General features: G+C 33.7%; 1 protein-coding gene across 11 annotated transcripts in view; it reads right to left on the bottom strand.

Annotated features, from left to right (window-relative positions):
• The window catches only part of LOC111148222 (diphosphoinositol pentakisphosphate kinase 2), a 78,415-nt gene that overhangs the window by 14,181 nt on the left and 40,701 nt on the right, over nucleotides 1–23,533 (bottom strand). For 2 of the 11 annotated variants that reach the window (XM_022504685.1, XM_022504684.1), the window contains exons 20-28: nucleotides 18,816–18,943; nucleotides 17,961–18,075; nucleotides 12,373–12,480; nucleotides 12,164–12,280; nucleotides 9,291–9,458; nucleotides 6,571–6,744; nucleotides 5,198–5,270; nucleotides 3,516–3,635; nucleotides 2,565–2,627 (exon numbers count right to left, since the gene is read on the bottom strand). In XM_022504685.1, the coding sequence (XP_022360393.1) occupies nucleotides 2,565–2,627; nucleotides 3,516–3,635; nucleotides 5,198–5,270; nucleotides 6,571–6,744; nucleotides 9,291–9,458; nucleotides 12,164–12,280; nucleotides 12,373–12,480; nucleotides 17,961–18,075; nucleotides 18,816–18,943 (1,066 nt within the window). Of the gene's footprint in view, nucleotides 1–672; nucleotides 733–2,564; nucleotides 2,628–3,515; nucleotides 3,636–5,197; nucleotides 5,271–6,570; nucleotides 6,745–6,906; nucleotides 7,535–9,290; nucleotides 9,459–12,163; nucleotides 12,281–12,372; nucleotides 12,481–12,978; nucleotides 13,045–17,960; nucleotides 18,076–18,815; nucleotides 18,944–23,533 lie in introns of those variants that run through there. The other 9 variants (XM_022504689.1, XM_022504690.1, XM_022504693.1 and 6 more) reach the window with 7 other exon arrangements.

Genomic DNA, 23,533 nt, shown 5'->3' with positions numbered 1-23,533 from the left:
TTCTATAAAGGCTAATATGATTAAATAAAAATTAAAAATCAAACTCAAATAGACTGCAAAACTCTCCGCTTCAATAGGCATGTGCTCATTTTACTTGGCTGATTGTTTACTTAATTTGGGGAGGAAAGAGTGACCCGAGAACTGCCTAAGTCTTGGCTGAAGTAGGGAAAGTATGGTTAAAAGAGAATCGAGTCTTCCTATGAAAATAACAAAAAGGTTTATAAAACCGGTTTGTTTGATTTTTCAGGTGCAAACCAAAGCATGACGTAACATTACATATACTCAAAAACAAAACAAAACAGAATACCGTAACAGCAGTTAAAGCACCTAAATTAAGCACTAAAAAATTTAGGTTTGCACAAGTATTATGTTTTTTAAAGTAGAGGATACATGCAAATACACGCAAACCCTTTCTTGGCATTACACGAAACTTAACAATGTGCTTTTTTTCCTCCTCTCCTCAGAATGTTTTGTAAGTGTTTTGTAACAACTACTTCCTTGCATTTGCCTGTTAGATTTCCTAACAGGCAAATAACAATACAGTAAGTTCCTCTGGTGACATATTTCCCCACTTATCTTTAGTAAACTTTGCATTTAATGCACAAGGAAAGGGTTAGCGCAGCAATTTAAAAAGCCACCCTGCTGTCATGTTTAGAAGCTATGAAAACATACCACTGGAGCCTAGACATTCCACAGAGGAAACGGACCAGCACCTATAGAGGTGTAGGTGTTCTGCACAGAGGCCCAGAAAATAAGGTAAAGCACTGTCAGAAGATACTTGTTTCACCATGTTCCTTGAACTAAAGATGAAGGGAGGGGTAAGTCCATGATATGTATTAAGATGGAAAGAACATAAAAGTGAGGGGAAATAAAAAGTGAAAAGAGTCAAATGACAATTCATAGGACAGATAAGACAACACAGTATAAAAAAGAAAACCAAAAAAAAAAAAGAATCTTGAAAACCCGAAAGAAACATTTCTAGAGTTGAAAGGAATTCATTTTACATGCATTAAGTCACACATGTGGATAACCCACATGTGTGGATCTTAGCCAAAGTCTCGGCCAAAGGAATACAAAGTTACTCTAGTTTCTGCTAAATTTCACAAACTTTTTTTTAAAGCTTCAGTAAACACAGATTCCTCCTATAAAAAAAACTTGCAATACTGGCTAATAAATACATAAGCAGTCTGCACAAAAACTACAGTCAGTCTTAAACCTGCAATGTCTCTTCTTAGGATTTTGTGACTTCTGTGTTTCTTGTGACTTCGGTTTTTCTTCTAAGAGGTTCTTACGCATGTGGGTTCTTTAGAAGCTGCAGCTGTATCAAATAAGGATCTTTTTCTTCAGAAAGTAGCATTTAAAGAGCTACAAGGGAGGGAAAGCACATTAGGCTTTAAGGCCAAATTTTCTCTTGTTTGAGGATGAGATCTTCTTACTCCACCTCCAGGAGTGCACTGTTACTTAAGTGTGCTGTTAAAAGGATCCGGACAGGCAAGAGTAACTATAAGCTGTGTTTAACCCTTTTGTTTCATAGAAGTTTTTGAAAGACCTGACTCGAGTTTTTGAAAGATTTATTTGCAGTTAAAAAGAAAAAAAAAAAAAAAATTCCAGGGGATCAAAGCAACTTCATTCCGAAGAAAAGCAAAAATATGTATGTTTTCCTTTAAATTCTTTGATCCTCAGTTATTTAAAATGATCAGTAAATAATCCCTTTTGTCCCAGAAGAACAAGCTCTGTGTAAGAAAGCAGTAGTAGTGCAAGGATTCAGTTTATCAACAATGGGCACGAAACACTTTATTGTTAGCCTCAGAAATGGAATTGTATTGAATTAGCTTTCTAGATTTTCAGCTTAGTCTTCTTCCTATCGTGAGTTCTCCAAATTTTAGCAAAAAACAGTGGTACCAAAAAAAAAACAAAAAACAAAAAGCAAAAAACACCAAAACTGATTGCTTCACCAGAGCAAACCATATTGCCATATGAGAACAAAGTGAGGGCTAGATGAAGTTTTCAGACTGCTCCAGACCAAACGGAGTTTTGCTTTAGACAAAGAGCCACAGATAAATGATGTTACACAGTGAAATCTGCATCTCCTAGTTCCCAAGAACTTTTCAAAGACACATCTCATTTGGCTATTTGACAAGTGTGTCTCTGTATTTCTATTAAGTAACTAAATAAAACAATCACGTGATCAGAAAACAAATTAGGGAAAAAAATTAAAATGATTAAGAAAAAGAAAACAGAATATGAATTGTATTTTTAAAATTTGTGTAGACTGATCACTTGAGAAATTAGAAGGGATTTTTAGGTGCTAATTTAGTATTAAAACTCATCATCATCGTGGTCATTTAAAAGTTTGATGAGTGATGTTAAGTGATTATGTAAATTACAGCTGAAAAGGGGAGCTAGACAGTATCAATGCTTCAGGTGAGTAAGTTGGAATTATATGCCAACTGAAATTAAGAATGGAGAAATGAATGATACTGTATACCCCACAGTTTGAAATAAAAGAAAAATAAAAAAGGATGAAGCAGGGGAATATCTTTTAAAATAAAAGCAAAACGTACCATTGGTTGGGTGTCGAGCAAATGAGATAGAAAACCTTTTAACAGCAGAACCGCGTGTGGCGTCTGAGAAAGAGAAAAACAGGTACCTGAAATTCATAACAGCTACCAAAAGAAGAACACTTAAAAAAAGAGGGAAAAAACAAATATATAAGAAGGTTAGAATTAGGTGACATGCAGAAGGGAATGAGAGAGGGTACTGGTTAAAATTAAAATGGCTTGATGATAGAGGCAAAGTGTTTAATGAAATATACAAAAGAAAGAAAAGCGGGATGAGCCAGCAATTCTGGTAAATCTATGTTTTACTGACTTAAGTAAATTTGTGAATATATGAGAAAACATTTTAAATAAAGTTAATCCTGAAAGGGCTAATAAACATTCCTATTAACAGGCACGAGCTTCCACGAGCCTCAAAAGACAATCTGAATATTAACACTTAAGATATTTTAACAAGAGTGAGGCTCTCCAACTAGGGATTCTAAAATATTCTCATCCTATGTTTATTTTATAAAAGTATTGCCAAAATATTTTCTTCTACTTATAAACATTATGTTTACTTTATTTCATTTAGATCACTGTCAGTAAGTAAAATGAGGGATAACAATGAACAAAAGTTTAAAAAGATCAGAGAAAGACTTATTCTTTATAATATGGCTTACTTACTGTCCATAAGACCAATACATATATATGATGCAGTTCTAAATTTCACATTTCAACAAACTAGTCAATGAATAAGTACTGTGTGTCTAACTACAATTAACTCTGATGAAACACGGATCCAAGCTATGGACAAGAAAGCGGTGATTGTCATTTAGGTGCTAGGTGTCATCAAAGGGAGCTATGATTCCAGTTGAATCAGTCAGTGGACTTAGGCTTGCCTTCGAGAAGTACTGCATGTTTATGGGTGTGTGCGTGGGTGTGCATATGAATCTGTGTGTGCATATGTGCACATACCATCTATGCAGCCAGAAGAAGTCAGCTTTTTACGATGAGTACGAGCATAATCCTGTAGGTTAGGTGCGCTTGAAGAACCCCCGAGCACCGAGGTGCTAAACAGGCCCGCACAGTGAGACCCTGATGGGAGTTAGAGAAAATACATACACAACGGGTGTTCTTCCATTCACAATGGGAATTCATGCAGCATGCAATAACATGGCTCTTACCACACTTATCTGGCAGTGCCTTCAATAGACTCACAATTCACTTGTAATGTCAACTTTAATATAATCACCACCACCATTTATCATATGTACAAATGAAGATATTTAACACTGGATAAAATGTTGCCTTTGAGGAAAATAATATACCTATACCATAACTAGACATATACATATTAAAAGTACTAAAAATACTACCACAGGAATTAATTTAGGTTGATAAGGGATTCTGTCAGTTTGCATGAGCAGTTCATATAAAAAACCTCTCCTAGCACAAATCTAGTCATAACAGATCAGTATTTTTTAATGTATGTCTATAAATGAAGAATCTTTTCTGATATCCCTGAGTTAAGAATTATCAGTATATGTTACAAAATAAAGCAAATTATTAATCTGTGAGAAGACCATGTGAGAACAATTCCTTGTAGGTCATCCAGGACTAAATCACCTTAAGTTTCTAATACTTAAATGACTTCAGATCTTAATTAATAAGACCCCATGAAACACATTATTAGCAAATAAAACATAGCCAGTATAAACTGATGTTTAATTTGTAGCAAAGATCTTTATACCCAAGGAAAACTTTCACCACTTGGTAAAGTTTAAAAAAATTTCTATCAAATACATTATGATACATAAAGTAAGATAATGTGGGAATATTAGAAGCTATCAACATTAGCTGTGTGTAATTAACTAAAGAAGATCCTCAAGTAAATAGTCATCAACAAACAGTTCATATACTTAGTATGTAGATCAAAGTACATAAAAGTTGAACCTTATTCATGCTTTATTAAGCCTATTTAGACAACTATTTATAGAGAAAATACTATGCCATTACCTCATATCGTTCACCAACAATGAGCTTAAAACTAGTAAGTTTAGAAAGGTCCTTTTCAATGTTGCTTTGCAACTCTATTTGCAAAGAACTAGTTACGTTCCATAGGTCAATAATGAATAACAACTGCACTTATGCATTAGTTTTGCTTTGGTTTTCCTTAGGAGATAATCAAAAGGAAAATCAATACACCGAGAAAGGGTTTAAAACACTCCCCACTTAAAATTTTTTTTTAATCAGAAAAGAAGTTTCTTTTTCTTTTTAGTAGAAGGTTCTTTTTTGTTTGCAATAGCATATATACAATTTTATCAACTGGGAAAAATGAAGTTTCCTTCATAAATTAAAACATTTTGGGGTTTTAATTTATAGAATACAAGATTAAAAACTAGCATTGGCAACTGGACTAAGTAGTTCCACACTGCAGGCAGTCAAAACAGTTATAAATCAAATTAAATGCTATTCCTCGTTCATTTTATTGAAACTTTACTGTATACTTTGAGTCGTACAATATTTTTTAATTAGTATGTGTTAAATTAAAACTAAAGCATAGCATTTGGTCATGCTTTCATCACTGAAGTTTTACATATGTGCAAAAGAGGGAATTGAAGAAGGTTTGGAATATAATTTCCCTTTAGACCACATACCTACAGTAGGGTTCTGCTTCTGTTCCACAAGAGTTCTTGGTGTTCGCAGGTAATTAGCATTTTCAGATACAACCTGTACAAGGAAAGCAAAATAAATGAGGTAAAACAGTAAAATCATTTAAAAAGTCCATACTTCATTTGAAGCCTGTTCCAGACAGACAAAGGTTAATAAGCTGTATGATAAATATTAGTAGAAATACATAAAACATGAAAGATCATGCAAGATCCCCTTCTGAAGGGAGTCCATTTCATATGAAGTCCTTGCAATGAAGTGGTGCGAAGCAGGCATTCAGAATGAAATATCATGTATGAAACAAGACAGATGAAAAGAAACAATTAATAGATTGATATAATTTCACTCTTAAAAGAAGCCAAATGCCCACTCTTACACAGCTCCTGTATTTGAAGGGGGGAAAAACAATCACAAACAAAAGAAAAGACAGACAGAGACTGTTGAGGTCACCATACAATTACTGATCCATGCACGGGCTTTATCAGAGTAACCTTTAAATATTCACAGCCTTAACGGATACCATAATCCCTTTTCCTATAATCAAATGCATTATATTTCCAAAAGGAAGTTGCTGAAATTCTTGGGAAAGTCATGTGTAACAGCAGACCTTCCATTCTTAAAGCAAAAAAAAAAAAAAAAAAAAAAAAAGGCAAAAAAATTCTATTATTTTAAATTTCCAAATGTCATCACAGAAAGTCCTTCTGAAGTCCTTTTATTTTGGCCCATATTACTAATGGGTACCTATATATTGCATCTTCATATAAAGAGAGCATTAAAATATTATACAACTCAAAAAAACCCCACACTGTATGTATCCTTTAGATACTTCCAGATAATGGAATAGTGAGGGAGAGAATAATTAATATTAGGTATACCCTGCTAATTAACACAGGACCACGTAAATTTTGATAGTTTAAAAAATGTTCATACTCTCAGCAAATTCCAAATGGAATCTAATTTTTCAATTATGGGGGGGAGGTCATTAAATTTTCTTACCATCAAATTACGTAATTTTGTTTCTGAATGTTTTGAAGGACAACTATGCCAAAAAAGACTTCTTTCCTTTTTAAAATTTTTTATTAACACACTAAAGTTCCAGGAATATAAAATTTATTGATTAATTTTTAAATCCTGGATATTTAAAATCCTCCCAATAAAAATCCTAAACGCATGCAATGTAAGAGGTTTCTTTCTCTCAAATATTGTCAGGTATCACAAGCTTATTTTTAAATGAACGGAAAATTAAAATACAGAAGGATTTACTCTGATGTTAAATATAAGGGATTAGATGTCCTCAAAGACAGCTGTTTGTTGCTCTGAATGCGGGTAGGAAATGTTTAATGAAGTAAAGTTTAAAAACCTGTTGCCATGAGCCAAAAATACTGGATGTGAAAGCCAATGATTTGGGGGAGACAGGGGAAGAAGTGATTTGTTCCCCTGATCTGCGTCTTCGACGCCCAGTACCCACACCACTGGTATAATGCAGCCAGGTACCAGTACCCTCTGGGCTAGACACACTCAGGGGGCTCTCTTCCTGGAAGTGAGAAAGGGGGCAAAGAAAAAAAAAAAAAAAAAAAAAAAAGCAGAGCATGCAAAGTTAGATACAACAGAGCCAAATGATCAGAAAGAAAAAAAAATACAGTTTGTTCGCATTTATCAATTTTTTTAAAAAAAACTATTAAACAGTAATTTGGGAGCCAAATATTTCAAATATTTGAGAAATCCATGGGAAAGAGTTAGAAATCTAATTGTATGTGATAACAATTAGAGGAATTACCTTATCTTCAAAATACGAAATATTTATACTGCTTAATAGTTGTCACTTTTCTCTTAAAACTGGAAAGATTTAACAATTTTCTGTCTTAGCAACTTTTAAAGTATAAAAGTATTCTGCTTAATTTTAAATATTCAAGACATTCTGTGCTATACTGGGTAACCTTCTAGCCCAAAGCACTAAAGAATTGTGCAAAGGGTTACAGAAGTTTCAATGTATATGATGTAAAAAAGAAAATCTATCTGCCAGACACTTTAAAAAAGAGAGGTAAAATGGATTCAAATTGCACTTGTTTCCACTTTCAAGCTATTTTGTTTACCCCCTCCAAAGATTATTTATAGAGTTCAGTAAGCAAAACATGCAGCAAACATCATCATTTACATGTTTGCATGTTCAGGTTTCAGACAGTGAGGACAGAGTAAAATCTACTTGCACAAAATGAAGAGAATAGTCTTTTTCTCTGTGTGTCTTTTGGAAGTACAAACTTCTGATATCCATGGAGATGGTGGACGCTGGAAAAAGTCTTCAAGGTTTTACTTGAATAATTTACCTTATGGAAGTAAAAGTTTAGCATGGCATAGAAATAATCTCTTGAAAGCAATTATTTAAGTATTTATGAGAAAAAAGGTTTATAAATGTGCTCTGCGTCTTAAGATTAACAAAGGGCAGTGATTCTGTTGAAGATTTTACAAATACAAATGTGTTGCAAAATGAAGATTCACAACACATTTGGCTTTATCAGTGTTACAAGCTTTCTGGAGTACAGAAGGTTTAATGGTAAAATTTTGAACAATCTGATTAATGTGCAGATTGCTTTGTTCAACAACATCAAAATCACTGCCCTCACACAGATGTTTAAGTTATATTAATATGTCATTTTCCAATTTTCTGAAATTAAAGATACCTGAACATAGTCCCAGGTTTCTTATTTTTAAATTAAGCTATACTAGAACACAGTCCCAAATTCTACAGCTCTTAGTCATTGTCTTTAATAATTAACTTAAAATATCACAATCCCTACAGAAACCCTAAGTAGTATACAATTTCCATTATAAAATTACCACAATCTACTTATTGATGGATGTTTTTCCTATACATAATTGTCAAATTATTTTATTTGAAATTTGAGAATCATGAAGCACTCCTGTTTGTATAATTTGGGGCAACAGAAATGAGCATAATTCTGTTTTGTTGTTATTTATGTTCTTACTCACCAACTGCTAGTTAAATGTTATATTTAACTCTCATGACTTGGCATATGTCAATATCAACAAAGATATTTTTCTAACTTAAAAGTTGAAGGTGGGGGGCTTCTGGGTGGCTCAGTGGGTTAAAGCCTCTGCCTTCGGCTCAGGTCATGATCCCAGGGTCCTGGGATCGAGCCCCGCATCGGGCTCTCTGCTCCGCGGGGAGCCTGCTTTCTCCTCTCTCTCTCTCTCTGCCTGCCCCTCTGCCTGTGATCTCTTGTCTGTCAAATAAATAAATAAAATCTTTAAAAAAAAAAAAAAAAAGTTGAAGGTGGTTTCTATCTTAAAATCTTGCTCCGTACTTTCACTTGAGCATTTAGAAAACATTTATAAGCACTAATCTCAATCAGTGCTGGGAGAATCAACCTATAGGGAATATAGATAACCCAAAATAAAGGTTTTTGAATTATAAAAAATGCATAGTGATGTCAAAGATTTACTTAACAAGCTACATTCCAACTGTTCAGCTTTCCTGTTAAATCTTATTTTAGTAGTTATTTAAATGTCATTCTATTAGAGAATATAAGAATTAGCCTTATTTAATTATAGACCTTAATACAAAAGGTAACATTTTCAACTATCTCCTCAAATTTTCAAATTCCTATACTGATTTGTGCAACCAGGCTAACAACTTAGAATTTCATACTTAATTTACAGTGTCATTGGAATCAGTTGTTGTCAAGGCATTTCTGGTAGTTCCTCTCTACTTTCAGGCGAAAATTATTCTCTGCCTATTAAATCAGACTTTTAAAAAAGTTCTCTATTAGAATAATCTAACGTGACAGAAGAAAAAAATAGATGAGTTTTTAGAAAGGTCTTATTTTACTATGTCTACTCAACTTTGTTAGGAAAACAATACATAAAGCTCCAGATTCTTAAAGCTTTTTCTCTTTTTTAACGGCCTCTCTATTTTTAAAATATTAGAGAAAGAGGCAAAGTTAACAATTAAAAATCTGTTAGGTTCCCAAGCTCCATAATTAAAGCTGTATTTTCTTTTCTGTTTTATTAAAATATAGTTAGTTTGTTTTATGAAAAACATGCTCTGACACATATACTTACTTCATTTGTAGGAATCTTCCTAGATCTTGGAAGTGGAGACTTCCTGTGTATATGAATTGGCTCTGATACCATAGGTTTGAACAGTATCACAGCACGATCAGTCTCATCTTTTTTAGAAGTATGTGGTTCATCATCATTATCAATTTTAAAAGATCTCCTGCCTTCATTCTGTGAGCAAAGAATACAACATACAAAATTCAGATAAAGCAAGTGTCTCTTATGATAAATTCAACCACCAGCTGGTGAAGTTAGTTGAGGCACATATATAAGTTTGCTGATTCAAATGAATCAGTATTAACTGAGTTTTTACAACAGCCTAATATTAATCTGGATATCATAAGACAGATGACAGAGTTCCTGACTTTAAGAAATACACAATGGAAAAATTAAACAATAAGTGACAATACAAAGTGCCACACAAAACCAACTGTTTAATTATATTTCATCAAATGTCAACATAAATAAGAAATAATAATAAGTAACAGTAGTAAAGAACAGAGATCAGTTTTATCATACGGGAATATCATCAGCATAAGCACAAACTAAAACAGCATTTTAATTTATAAATTTCAGAATATTTAAATTATGTTCCAGATAGTCCCAACACATGTGATGATTGCATAAATAATCATATGATGACTTACTAAATATTTACTGGGTGTGTACCATGCGTCAGGACACAGATGAATAAAATAGAGTCCCAGATAAAAGATAAATTAAAAACAACTTACACCAAATATCTATCTGTAATAGAAAGGGTAACTTGGGGCATAGTCATACATATAGTAACACATGTTTTAAAGCAATAGCAATGAACATACTAAAACTAAATACAATTACATTCAACAAATCTCACAAACATAACATTAGTCAAAAGAAGTCAGGCACAAGTACATAAAATCCATCATCAAACTAAGGAGTATAGGAAATAAAGAACTTCTTTAACTGGTTAAGAGATATCTAAAATCTTGATAACAATCATCACAGTTAATAAATCATTGAAATATTAGTGTGGCCACCATTATTAAATCTACTCAACACCATATTGGACATTTGTCATCATTCATAGATATGATCATATCTATAGAAAGTAGATATGATCTATTTTATATATATTATATATATATTTATATATATTATCATGGATAAATTATTAGAATTAATAACAGCATGTTAATAAGACTGTTATAAAATTTTCATACACAACTGAGTTAAAATTTACTATTCACTAAAACAAACAAAATGAAATTTAAATAAACCATGTATGATAGCATAAAAATATAAAGAACAAGGAATTAATGTGACAAAGAAGATACAAGACATAAAAACCCTTAATTTTACAAAAAAGATACAAAAACAGCTAAATAAATTCAGAGCTATATCAACTCCTTGGACTAGAGGATCTACTAATGTAAGTTTATTGCCCTCAAAATTGATCTGCAGAATTTATGTAATCTCGACCAAAATCCCAAAAAGTTCTCTTTGGAACATTACTTTTTACTTTAGTTTGAGAATAAAGAAGCATTTATTTTTTTATTTTATTTTTTGGGGGAGAGGGGCAAAGAGAGAATCTTAAGCAGCCTCCACAACCAGCCTAGAGCCGGACTTGGGCTCACTCTCACAACCTTAAGCTCATGACCTGAGCTGAAATCAAGAATCAGATGCTTAACTGACTGAGCCACCCATGGGCACTGTGAGTGAAGTGTTTAATAGCAACACTTCTATTCAACACCATGCTGTTCTAAGCCAGTAGTTCTTCATAAAAAACATATCCAAATGGCCAATAAACATATGAAAATTGCTAATCCTTACTGGTCATGAGGATAATGTAAAATTAAACCATGACAAGATATCACTGTATAGCCTTCAAAATAGCTACATTAAAAACAATGACCATACCAAGTGCTGACAAGGGTATGGCAGTATCTTTAGAAAACTATTTGATTGTATTTCTTAAACTTGAACATATATACCCTATGACCTAGCAATTTTACTCCTCGATGTATATCCAAAAGAAATGTGTACATATGTTCACCAAAAGACTTGTACAAAAATGTTCATGGAAGCAACTTCATAGCTTGAACTGGAAACAAATAAATGATCAAAGTAGAAGAGATGAACACATTGCACTATATTTATTTATCTTTATTATTGCCATGTAATCCATGTAAAAATGAAGAAGAGAACAGATATATTTCATAAACATAATGAAAGAAAGAAGCCAAACCCACTCACGCTCCCCCAAAAGTGTATATTTTGCGATTTATAAAAAATTCAAAAATAGGCATAATTCAAACATGGTGCTAAAGTTCATAACAGTAGGTATCTTTGAGGAGAAGAAAGAGAGGTTGGATAGGGAGAGGGGCTACCAGGGGATTTTCGGAAATGATGATAATATGCTATGTATAACCTGCCTGGCTATTTTGTAATTGTGTTCATTCTGTAATACATCATTAAGCTAAATCATAAGTGTATGATTTATCAATATGAATTATAATTTAGTGATAAGTTTTAAATTGAATACATATTTAACTTTGTAAGGTTAGTGTAAGGATTAAAACAACAATAATTTGTACCAAGTGCTCATTAGCACAGTGTTTACCATGCACTAGACCTCAAGTAATACAACAACCAAAACTATAGTTAAGCATTCTAAATACTGGTCTTAAAAATACAAAAAATCTAAATAAAATATAAAAGTCTAGTATGCTTAGAAATGTTGTCTGCCCAAATCATACATAAATAAATTTATATCATCTTGCTACTTGGTAGTTGAGGTAAGAATTGAAATATATTAACAGGAAATTCTTACAGGAATCTTATGGAAATCTAGAACTAGAGTAACCAAACATTGCGAGTTTCATCTTTATTACCTCTCTTGAAGCTGGTCTATATCCATAGCCAGATGGTAAATTTTTGTCTTCTTCACATCCTTTAGCTCCTGGACTAAAATGTAATTCAACATGAAAGCGTTCCTCCGAGGAAAGATCCTAAAAAATATTATAGAACATTTCCAAAATGAAAAACTACAGTCTACTTATTTACCTCTGATAATAACATACAAATCAAGAACTCTTGTTACCTTGTTAGGATCCTCATAAAGCATGATCACAATCTGAGTCATGTAATTGAGTTCATTGACAACATTTAAGTAATCCATAGCTCGTTTCCACTGTTCATCCTTTGATTCCTGAACAAAAGGTATATAGTAAGCATTTTTCTCATACCACTTTACTTGAAAGTGACTTTATTTTCATTATGGTAGTTTGTTTAATCCTGAGTGATACCACACAAACAAGGTAAATACGTATATGCTCAACCTTTCAAAATAACTCAACTATACTTAAGTCTTGATAAATTACTTATGTTTAGCTAAAGTATTTTAAGAATCTCTTATCAGCAGTAATAGAAAGTCTAATGGTAACTTTTTAAATAGCTTCTAGAAAGTAAAAATAAAAATCTCTGAAATACAAAAGCACATTGTATTTTGAGGCTTAGTAAGGGGCAGCGAGTTGTTAAACTTAATTTCCAAAGTTTGGAATCACCCTTCATAAACAGAATACTATAAGAGTAGAGCTATTTTTCCCAGTATTATAGAGTCAATGTATGTAATCCGTGCTTATCAGTAAATATGCCTCATTATACTGCAGTAGTATTTAAAATAATCAGCAGGAGGTGGTATATTTACAAGTTCGATTAATCTTATCATCTCTTTCATCACTCCTCCATCTTCATTTAGGTAATCATTGGTATTTAAACATATAATCATATAGCATGAGAACTGAAAGAAATCCTAGAGAAAATGTACTACAAGCATTCGAAGTAGAAAATTCTATCTGAAAAGGCAAAACTACTCAAAGTACAAAGTCTACAGTCAATGCACAACAGGGTCTACATCATAGATAACTTTCCTTCATTTCATATGTCATAAACTTTAGAAATAAATGCATATAACAATTTTTTGCATACAGTAAGAGTATACAATATTTTGGACTTTAGAAGATTTCTGAGGTTTTAAAAAATGAAATTTGACACACAAAAGCCTAAACTTACAAGACCACATGTTGATCACTTATTTAAAAAAAAAACAAAATCCCAAACCAGCATGTATTCCTTTTCAAATTTAGACATTACACATCTCTGAGGAAGCATTCCCCTTTTGAAGTTTCTAGAAAAGTAAAATTAAATATACATCATATAATTTGTATTCTTCCATGTGTACTTAGCATCATTTTAATAAATGGATATCCACACCTCTAAATGCTCTAATGCAAAGCCATTAGGGAAGCTACTCCCAACCTAAACAACATTCCAGAGGAAAAAACTGAATCCATGTTTGTTTGCACGTGTCTGCTTGTGTATTTGTGGTAGGAATATATGCAAAGATGTATCTGCGTTTTTTTCAAAATTGGTAAGGGAGAATATTAGCATAGCATTTGAGTTTCACTAAATGTGAGTTACTATAAATAATGGATTTAAATTAAATACTAAAAATTTTCAGTAGGTAAAAAGATATATTAGAGTTTGTGATCCTATATTATTAATGAAAACACCATTTAATAATATCTAATTCAGTGTTTCAGTTATAGATTCTCCTAGGTCTAGTCTAATGAACATATGAAATTAAATAATATTTAGTAGCATCTTCCTGAACACAATTAACATGCAAGAATCTATAAAATATCTTTTTTAAATTAAGTCTTATTAAATACATTCCCTGAAATCTTACTTACAATCATGTTTCCTTAACAAACATCTTTTGAAAAAAATCCATTATGGAGAGCTAGATTTTACCCAGTTCACACTGAAAAAAATCAAAAATTTCAAGTGGGGAGAGACTGAACAAGGTTTTAAGATACCTCTTATAGGGCCTTATAAAGGTGACATGAACTTCAATAATGAATTACAGTTCAAATAAATTAATTTTTTATATTAGAAAATGGGACATCATAATGATATTAAAGATCCTACATGTATTTACTAACATGAAAAATAATTTTTTTGAAATCCTGGAAGCAGATTTTTAAAAGGATGGAGCTGTTCAGCTTTTGTTTCAAAAATGTAGCTGAATGCAATATATACTCAACAAGCTCTAATTCTACTACCACTACCCTAGTCCAAGTTATACCTTTCTTCAGGTCACTGCGAGAGAGCTTCCAAACTGGTTTTCTCACATGTACTCCAGACTATCTGCTGTCCACACAGCAACCAAAGCCATTTACTTCCCTGCTTAAAAATGCTTTCCCAATCCCCTTAGGATCATCAAGGCACTGGCTCCCAAACCTATCTGTTGCCATTTCATCCACTGCTCACTAAAATGCTCCACAGGCTTATCCTATTGGCTCCTGTATCTTCCATGCTTCTTCCACCTTCTAAATAAGTGTAAGAGTCAAAAAGGAACCACATAGGAGACATAGTTCTCCTCCCCCAAAACAAACAATTCCATCATTACTACTGGATAAATTAAGTTCCTTACTTGCTAATTAAGCATCATTTTTTTTTTTACAATTTCTTTTATCAAAGTTCAATAATGCATATATGCATGCAAGGGCTGTCACTTTGCTATTCCTTAGTGGGACAAAGAAGAAACTGAAATAAGAGGGAAGAACATAGGAATGAGAAAATTTGATGAGAACAGAGGACCAATAATTTTAGGATAACTTTAATATTAACTATTCATCAAGGCTAATAATAAAATTAAGAATCAAGAGACTAACAAGGGCGCCTGGGTGGCTCAGTGGGTTAAAGCCTCTGCCTTCGGTTCAGGTCATGATCCCAGGGTCCTCGGATCGAGCTCCGCATCGGGCTCTCTGCTCAGCAGGGAGCCTGCTTCCTCCCTCTCTCTCTGCCTGCCTCTCTGCCTACTTGTGATGTCTGTCAAATAAATAAATAAATAAATAAAACATTAAAAGAGAGAGAGACTAACAAATCTTCATTATATATCTAAATGTCCTTTATTAAAAAGGTAAAACAAAACTGAATTTTCTTTTAAGAACCACTTTGTTAACAGATGTGTATGGATGTGTACACCAATACTCAGAGAAAATTGAAGGAAAATTCTTATTTTTTGCAATTTTAGAGATGTATTTTGAAAATATATCTCTGTTATAGAAAATATAATAGAGTGAAATTGTTTCTAGGTAATCTATAGTTTGGGTGTACTGAGAAACAATATATTAAAATTTCTAAGTCTCGTTTGTACATTATCACTTTCACTGCCAATCCCTACAATGTCGTTTTATCATTTCAAATACAAACTCCCTGGGAACCTTATTACTAGCTACCACCTTAGCTGTCATTTGTATATTGGCTTCCTAACTCTGCACATTTAACCCAAACCTCTATCCTCACATATGAACATACTCAAGCTGTCTAAACCTAAACTCATTACTTTTCCTTCTGAAGACCTGATCTTCCTCCCAAGTGTTACTTTTATCAGTGAATGGTAGGATCATCTACCAAATTACCTACATTAGAGATATGGGAATCTTTCTTGATTCTCTCTTCTTTCTCACTCTCCATATGTGCGAGCACTGGAAGGGTCCTGAGGAGAGTGTTAGTGAAAGCCTAACAGGCTGGAGGAGGTTGTTGGTGAGGGATTATATAAAGGTAAGAAAAATGTTACTGGAAACTACAGGAAAATGAACTGCTATGTAGTGGCATAAAGTATAGAAAACACTAGCCTGTAGACAGTGGAAAATAAATAAGAAGTATTTCTAATGAACTAGTTTTGGAGACTTTTAGGACAAGTGCTAAACATGTCACCAAGATTCTTCTCACTACCTGTGATAGACTAGGAGAGAGATAAGCTACAAGTAAATTGTCTATTATAAAGAAGCTTGCTGGGTCCAAAAATAAAACTGTTTCTCATTCACAGCATTTTCAGGTACCAAATGATGCTGTAATTAACAAACTTTTGAGAAGAAAGGAAACACAAGACTGCTATAACGTAGTGCGATTATAAAAACACTTGCTAAGACCTCCAAAAGCTGTAATGAGGTGCTTCACATATCTTCCAAAGAAACGCACTTTCTCGGGATCCTAGGAGTATGTCTCTCACACGCTCAGTATTAAGCAACAAGGATCGCTGAGTGCCATCCCTTAGTAACCACATAGGGAACCCAAGGTAGGAAGGGCTATCCTTAAGAGATCTTTAGGTTTGACGTGTTTAATATAGTATATTCTAAATTATTCCATTTTGTTTTGTTTTTTTAAATTATACCACCTGAGCTAAAAATAAACATACCTTTGGAACCCCAAACTTCTCTGGGCAGGAAGCAGGTTGAAGAAAACTAGTCAACTGCAAACATGAGCTACTTTTTATTTTAAAGGAAGGATGACGCAGATGAAGCAATCAAGAACCCAAATTATGAAGCCATGAGCCACTGAAAACAACTTCTTGGCAGTACGACAGAGCCTTAAATAAAGAACGGGCAACATGGGCCTGGGGAGCTTCGCTAAATTGCTATGGACCAGTAACTACAATGCACCTTCTGTTTTATCCTCTTTTGAAAAGTTCATCTACAGCAGTTATCTTATGCCTAATGCCTAACCCACCCCTGTATGTTGGGTATTTGAAGGATAGATAATTGGTCTCTTCAGTTCATAGGTCTTTGAATTAAGATCAAATGCTCTTGAGCATTCGGGAGTTGTGTCCAAGGAACCCCATCTATATCTGGACTTGACTTAGGTGAAGAAACCTGGGATGTCAAGTTTATGATGTAATAAAATAAGACAGGTAATATTGTATGAGAGATTAAGTGAATTTTGTAAATAGGAGAAACATGGATTGTGTATTCAACAGACAGATTGTGATGGATCCTATTTTCCAAAGATGGTCACCAAATGTATCTAATCCCAAGTACTCACCTTACAATGTGACAGTGACACTCCATGCATATGGTAATGTAGATCTATTTCCCCAACCCTTGAATTTGGATGAACCTCTATGACTGCCTCAACCAATTCAGGTCAGTAGAAGTGACAGTATGTTACTGCATAAGCTACATCATAAAAAAGTCTTGCACGTGCACCTTGTTCCAATACGAAACTCAATCTTGGAACTCAGCTACCATGTTTTGAGGAAGCAGGCAGGTCACACGGAGAGGTCAGGTATAGGTATTCTAGTCGACAATCCCAGCTGAAGTTCTAGCTGACATACAGCATCAAGCACAAGATGTGAGAGGAAACCTTTAAGTTGATTCAAGCCCCTGCCACTGTCTAACTGCAACCTCATCAGAGACCCAAAGTGAAACTGCCTGAGTATATCACAGTCAATCCTTTAAACTGTGGGAGATAAAAGTAAGAGTGGCTGTATTAAGCCAAATTTTGGTATGACTCACTACTAACAAGAGATGAGAGGCACAATAGCCAACCAAACACTAAGTTCTTTCTACTCCCTAAATAACTCAAATTCATCAGGTTCTTTTTATCTAATTACCACCAGCCTATAACATTACCTAAAATATTTTATGCAATTGTTTGCTTAAACTTCTCCAAAGGGAAGAGAACATGTCTTTATCCCCAACATCTAGCACAGTGCTTGGTACCTTTGACAAATGATGGCAAATGACCAATTACTGAAATTGCACAGTAAAAAGTGGTACTAGTGATTTGATTATGAGTTCAAGAAACCATACTTGGTAGATTGGAATAGCTTATTCTACTTACATTGCATAAGGCACCATAGCGAAGAATAGAGAGCAAAGAATGTACATGACTTTCACTGGTAAAATATAACCTGGTACGGACATGACGTTCAGGAGACAGAACACCTCTGGAATACCTAAAGTTAGTAGCAGACAATGTTAGAACATAACCATCTGGTCAAACATTAAGTACTGAAATTATTTTGTAATGGAATTTAATCTTACTAGAAGTAAAAAACTATAATGAGTAAATCTATCCCTCTTCCAACCACAACTGAGGAGTTATCTATATAGATATTCCTCTAACATGAAGATTAACTAGAACTAACTGGGATCTCTGAGATTAGCCAAAAAAGAATTAATATTAGTTTGGGGCGCCTGGGTGGCTCAGTGGGTTAAAGCCTCTGCCTTCAGCCCAGGTCATGGTCTCAGGATCAAGCTCCTCTTGAGCCTGCTTCCTCCTCTCTCTCTGCCTGCCTCTCCACCTGCCTGCAATCTCTGTCAAATAAATAAAATCTTAAAAAAAAAAAAAAAAGAATTAATATTAGTCAAATTCACTGTAAATAGGTCATTTTAGCTCCTCTAATAAAAATGACAAAGGTCATAACCCTAAAGAAGCTCACAGATATTTATCCTGCTGAATGTACACACTGATGATCCCATACAAAAGATGACACATGTCCCCTTTCATCTCAGTTCTTCCTCAGTTTGGACCCCTAAAGAACCTTGGTTGGAAGTTAAACGTTAGCAACACCTTGGTAATCCTTCTTTCCACAGTGCACTAAGTAACACATTCCTGATTTCTTCATAGGAACATTAGATTTGAATATGCAAAAACAGGTGCCTATAGATTTACAATACCAGTACAGTCTCTTACACAGGGTGGAGTTTATTTACAGTGTCATCATCTTGTGTCCTCTGGAGGTCTGAGCGAATTTTTCTAACTAGAGGAGTACAGTAGCCTTTGGCAATCTCCAGTTTTTCAGCTTTAGTTATACCATATTCCTGAGCAGAAAATAATATCATTATTAGAAAAAGGGTATAATGACAAAGCACTCTAGCAAAGGCACTGCTTATTTAAAACATCCGAGGTAAGAGACAAACACCTTTATTAAGCTTCTTTTTTTGAACATTACAAATTTCTGAGTTTACATTTTTTGCAACTGCAAGTATACCATCCTAAAACTTCTAAGTATAATTGGAAAGACTTTTTTTTGTAGAATGGAAAAAGCAAGTAATTTCTCAAGAGGGGAGGATGAATGAATGAATTTAATCTTAATTGACAGTAGTTCGACTAAATCATAAGGTTTTAAATGTAGAAACAATCCTAAAAGAAAGACGGACTAAGGACACAAACACTAGAGCACAGAAAAACAGTCAATAAACCTATGAAAAGAAATACAAATGAAACCATGAGATTTTGTTTATTCAAATGCCAAAGATTAAAAAGGCTAACAAATCACTTAAAAGTCTTTGGCTAATGCTTTGAAAGTGGTGAGCAAAAAAATGTAATGTAATCATCATATTTAATGACTTCAATAATAATTATGAGTTAATCAAACTTACAATGAGGTTTTACAATATGAAGTGTTAAGAAAACATAATCATCATAATAATTCTAATAAAAATTACAGTTCAAAGAAACAGGTTAGAAAATGACCTGATGTATAAAGAGAAAAAGCTGTGATATGTGTGTAGATGGAAAAGAGGGAGAGGAAGAAAAGCCGAAAGTGGAAAGGGAGGGACAGAGACAGAAAGGAGAGTGCAGAGAGGAGGGGGAATAGACAGGCATACCCTCTCTCTCCAAGTTTATTCTAAGATAACCTGAATTTAAAGACTACTTCCTGGGGCACCTGGGTGGCTCAGTGAATTAAGCCGCTGCCTTTGGCTCAGGTCATGATCTCAGGGTCCTGGGATCGAGTCCCGCATCAGGCTCTTCAGGCTCTCTGCTCAGCAGGGAGCCTGCTTCCCTCTCTCTCTCTCTCTCTCTCTCTCTCTGCCCGCCTCTCCGTCTACTTGTGATCTCTCTCTGTCAAATAAATAAATAAAACCTTAAAAAAAAAATTTGTATAAAGACTACTTCCTGCTATCAGATACTTCCCAAATAGCAAAAACTCTATATGGATAATAAAACTGAGAACTGTCAAGTAAAGAAAAGGCTGACTGATTACAGATGAAAGGCCCATGAAAATAGAAACTTCTTGGGTCCCTTTATCATAAACTAAAACTTGGTTGGTTCAACAGTCTTGCCAACATAGATGACTGTGAATGGAGTATGTAAAAAAGATATATATGTAACTGTATATGTGTAAATAAAAGGAAAATACTGGAACTAAAAATCATTAGGTGAAATTTTTTTGTGTTGTTAGCAAGGTATGAAGAGACAGATGCTTTCACACTGTGTTTACCTGGAAAAAAACTAGTAAAAGATTTCTGCAGCTACAAAAACAGTCTTGAGTATAAGTAAAGACATGTGAAAAGAGAGTGAAAGAAATGAAGAGTCCAGATTCCCAAATACGAAAAATTGGTTAAATAAGTAATTATCATACCATTACCCATTAGAAATGATGATGTACATATAGCTTTAATGATATGGAAAGAAGTTCTTGGTGCTAAGTGAAGGGGAAAAAATCAGGTAGTAAAAGAGTATGCTTTTTCTGGTTCCATTTGTGCAAAGAATACGTTTGTTATAAGTATGAGAAAAATTGTAGCTTTGTGAATTTAAGAGAAAAATCCTTTAAGAATTTTCTAACACATTAAAATGTTTTCCTCTAGTTGATAATATCACAGTGACTTCTACATTTTCTAATTTTACACACATATTAATTTTGTAATAAAGAAATTATTCCCTTTAACACACATACATGTTTTGTTCATCTGCCACCACCAAGTAGGATCAAATAATTAATTGTTAGATATCCCAGTTCTTGTGTGTAATTACAACATTTCTGCCATAGATAGAACTAATTAAAATACCAGATGAGGCTATCTGAAAGCTTATTATGTGGTTATATTTAATGAGAGTATCAATGGACTTTATATGGTAAATGCTATTATAAACAATTCTCTCTACTTCATAATCCATAAATAACTAAACAAATTGTCTTCAAACATTCATAAATGTGATCCCAGTTAAGAGAACCTTAATACCAAATTTAATCTTAAGAGGTTCTTATCTACTGCCATAACATCATGACTATTTTTAAGCATCATTTTTAAGACAGAGCCTCTATTTGATGAAAATTGAGATTGTTAAAAAGTGGAAAGTTAATTCTATCAAAAGAAAAATATTTAATAATAATTAAATTAGTTTAATTTAAAATAAATAAAAGTAATAAACTGTATTATATATAAGCTTAGTTATGATTAGAATTACATAATTCACACAGTGTAGATTTAAGTATTAATCAATTCAGGGGCGCCTGGGTGGCTCAGTGGATTAAGCCGCTGCCTTCAGCTCAGGTAATGATCTCAGGGTCCTGGGATCAAGCCCTGCATCTGCCTCAGCATCCCTGCTGAGCAGAGAGCCTGCTTCCCCCTCTCTCTCTGCCTGACTCTCTGCCTACTTGTGATCTCTCTCTCTGTCAAATAAATAAATAAAATCTTAAAAAAAAAAAAGAATTAATTCAATGTAAGCACAGAAATACATTTTTAGAGGCATAACACTTTGAGGTATAACAGTGCATATACCCATTCTTCTTGCAGATAGTGATATTCTCAATCTAAATTAGCATATTCTAAACTAGTCAAAATTCTACGTTATTTGACTGAATCATCAAGTCTCTAAGCTTGAAATAGTCTTTATTTCCTTGAGAATTAAGTAGGCAAAATTTTCATTTTCTTTCCATTATAAACTACAGTTTCATCATAATTACCATAAATACATTAATAACTTTTAGTTTGTTAAGCGACTGGAAATGCATGCATTTTGTCCATAGTTGTGGATTTAGGAAGGCTAACAAAGCAAAATAATATTTACTGGACTGAATTCAATACTCCATTAAAAAAGAAGAAATCCCAAGTTTCTGCCACAATAAGGAATATCAAACCAAAAAGTTAGGGAGGTAAACCCAAAGCTGTCCTCTACTCAAGTTATAATCTCAGAACTACAGAAAAGCATACTAAAAAAACCTCTGCTTTTAAAGTTATAACTTTTTCAAAATGTAATTATAAATTTATCAAAAATAAAACAGATTCTTGTATACTTGGGCAAAATGTTGTCTGAACAATCCAAAGATTTGGGTAAGTAATTTATCCAAGAAAGAAATTTTGGAGATGTCTTCAAGTAAATCCTCAGACTGCTGAGATCTAACCTAACTGCATCCAAAGGCAGTTACTGTAATAAACACTGAGGACAGTTGAGCATGACAAATTATTTTAAAAGATATATATGATGCTTTAAATCCCCAACCCATTCTCATTTTCACTGATTCTTAGTACTTTGAAAAATTCATTATAAATATTTAAGCTACAAGGAGATGGTAAGAAGTTTCTTCAGTGATTTAAGCAATACACCTGAAATACATAGATACATAGGAGAAATTAACATCTAAAACCCTATTAACACTTGAGTGTCTTTTTAAGCCCAACTCTGAGAAACCAGCCTTTCATGCCCAATTCTAGAATGTTTAGTATACAGAACTGAGAGACATGAGGTTACATAAATCATGTAACAAAATAGACATGATTATGCTAACAAATCATTTGTGTAGTTAGCCACTGAGGTGCTAAGTTTAGATATACTGAAAGCCTACTCTGAAGAATGCATATAGCCACCCTAAATATTTAAGACTGCCTTATATTAACAGTTTACCTGTTAAAAAGCATACTTTTAAGTAATCTTCACTGACAAAATGAGTATAACTAATACGCACTGAGCCTGGACTAATGTCAAAGCAATCCAAAACAATGAAAACTTCCAGTGCAAACTAATTATATGGTTAGCAGAATCAACAGCAACCATTCCGGGGCGCCTGGGTGGCTCATTCAGTTAAGCTTCTGCTTTCAGCTCAGGTCATGATCTCAGGGTCCTAGGATTGAGCCCCACCTTGGGCTCCCTGCTTAGTGGGGAGTATGTTTCTTCCTTTCCTTCTGTCTCTCCCCCCTTGCTCATGTGCTCTCTTTCTCTCAAATAAATAAAATCTTTTAAAATAAAACAAAACAAGCCGGCAATCATTCTTGGAATAGTTAATAGAAATTTGAATCAACTTTCTTTCTTGAATTTCAAAACAAAGATGACTTTGACTCAGTAACTTCAGTTATAATCAAACCAGTGTTAGCTCAATGACTGTCTATACATTGCAGCTAAAACTGAGTTATGCAGAATTTAGTGTGTTCACTCTGATGATAATCTTAAAACATCTTACCTGTCATAAAACTCTTTATTCTGTAAAATTAAATTTCTCTTTTGCATTTTTTTTTTAAGATTTTTAAATCTGTTTCAAAGAGAGAGAGAGGGCGCCTGGGTGGCTCAGTTGGTTAAGCGACTGCCTTCAGCTCAGGTCATGATCCTGGAGTCCCGGGATCGAGTCCTGCATCAGGCTCCCAGCTCCACGGGGAGTCTGCTTCTCCCTCTGACCTTCTCCTCGCTCATGC

Source organism: Enhydra lutris, unplaced genomic scaffold, assembly GCF_002288905.1.
Source record: "Enhydra lutris kenyoni isolate GAN:26980312 unplaced genomic scaffold, ASM228890v2 scaffoldscaffold19, whole genome shotgun sequence".
Classification (NCBI taxonomy): Eukaryota; Metazoa; Chordata; class Mammalia; order Carnivora; family Mustelidae; genus Enhydra; species Enhydra lutris.
Note: the sequence above shows the minus strand (reverse complement) of the source record. Positions and strands in the feature narration are given on the sequence as shown.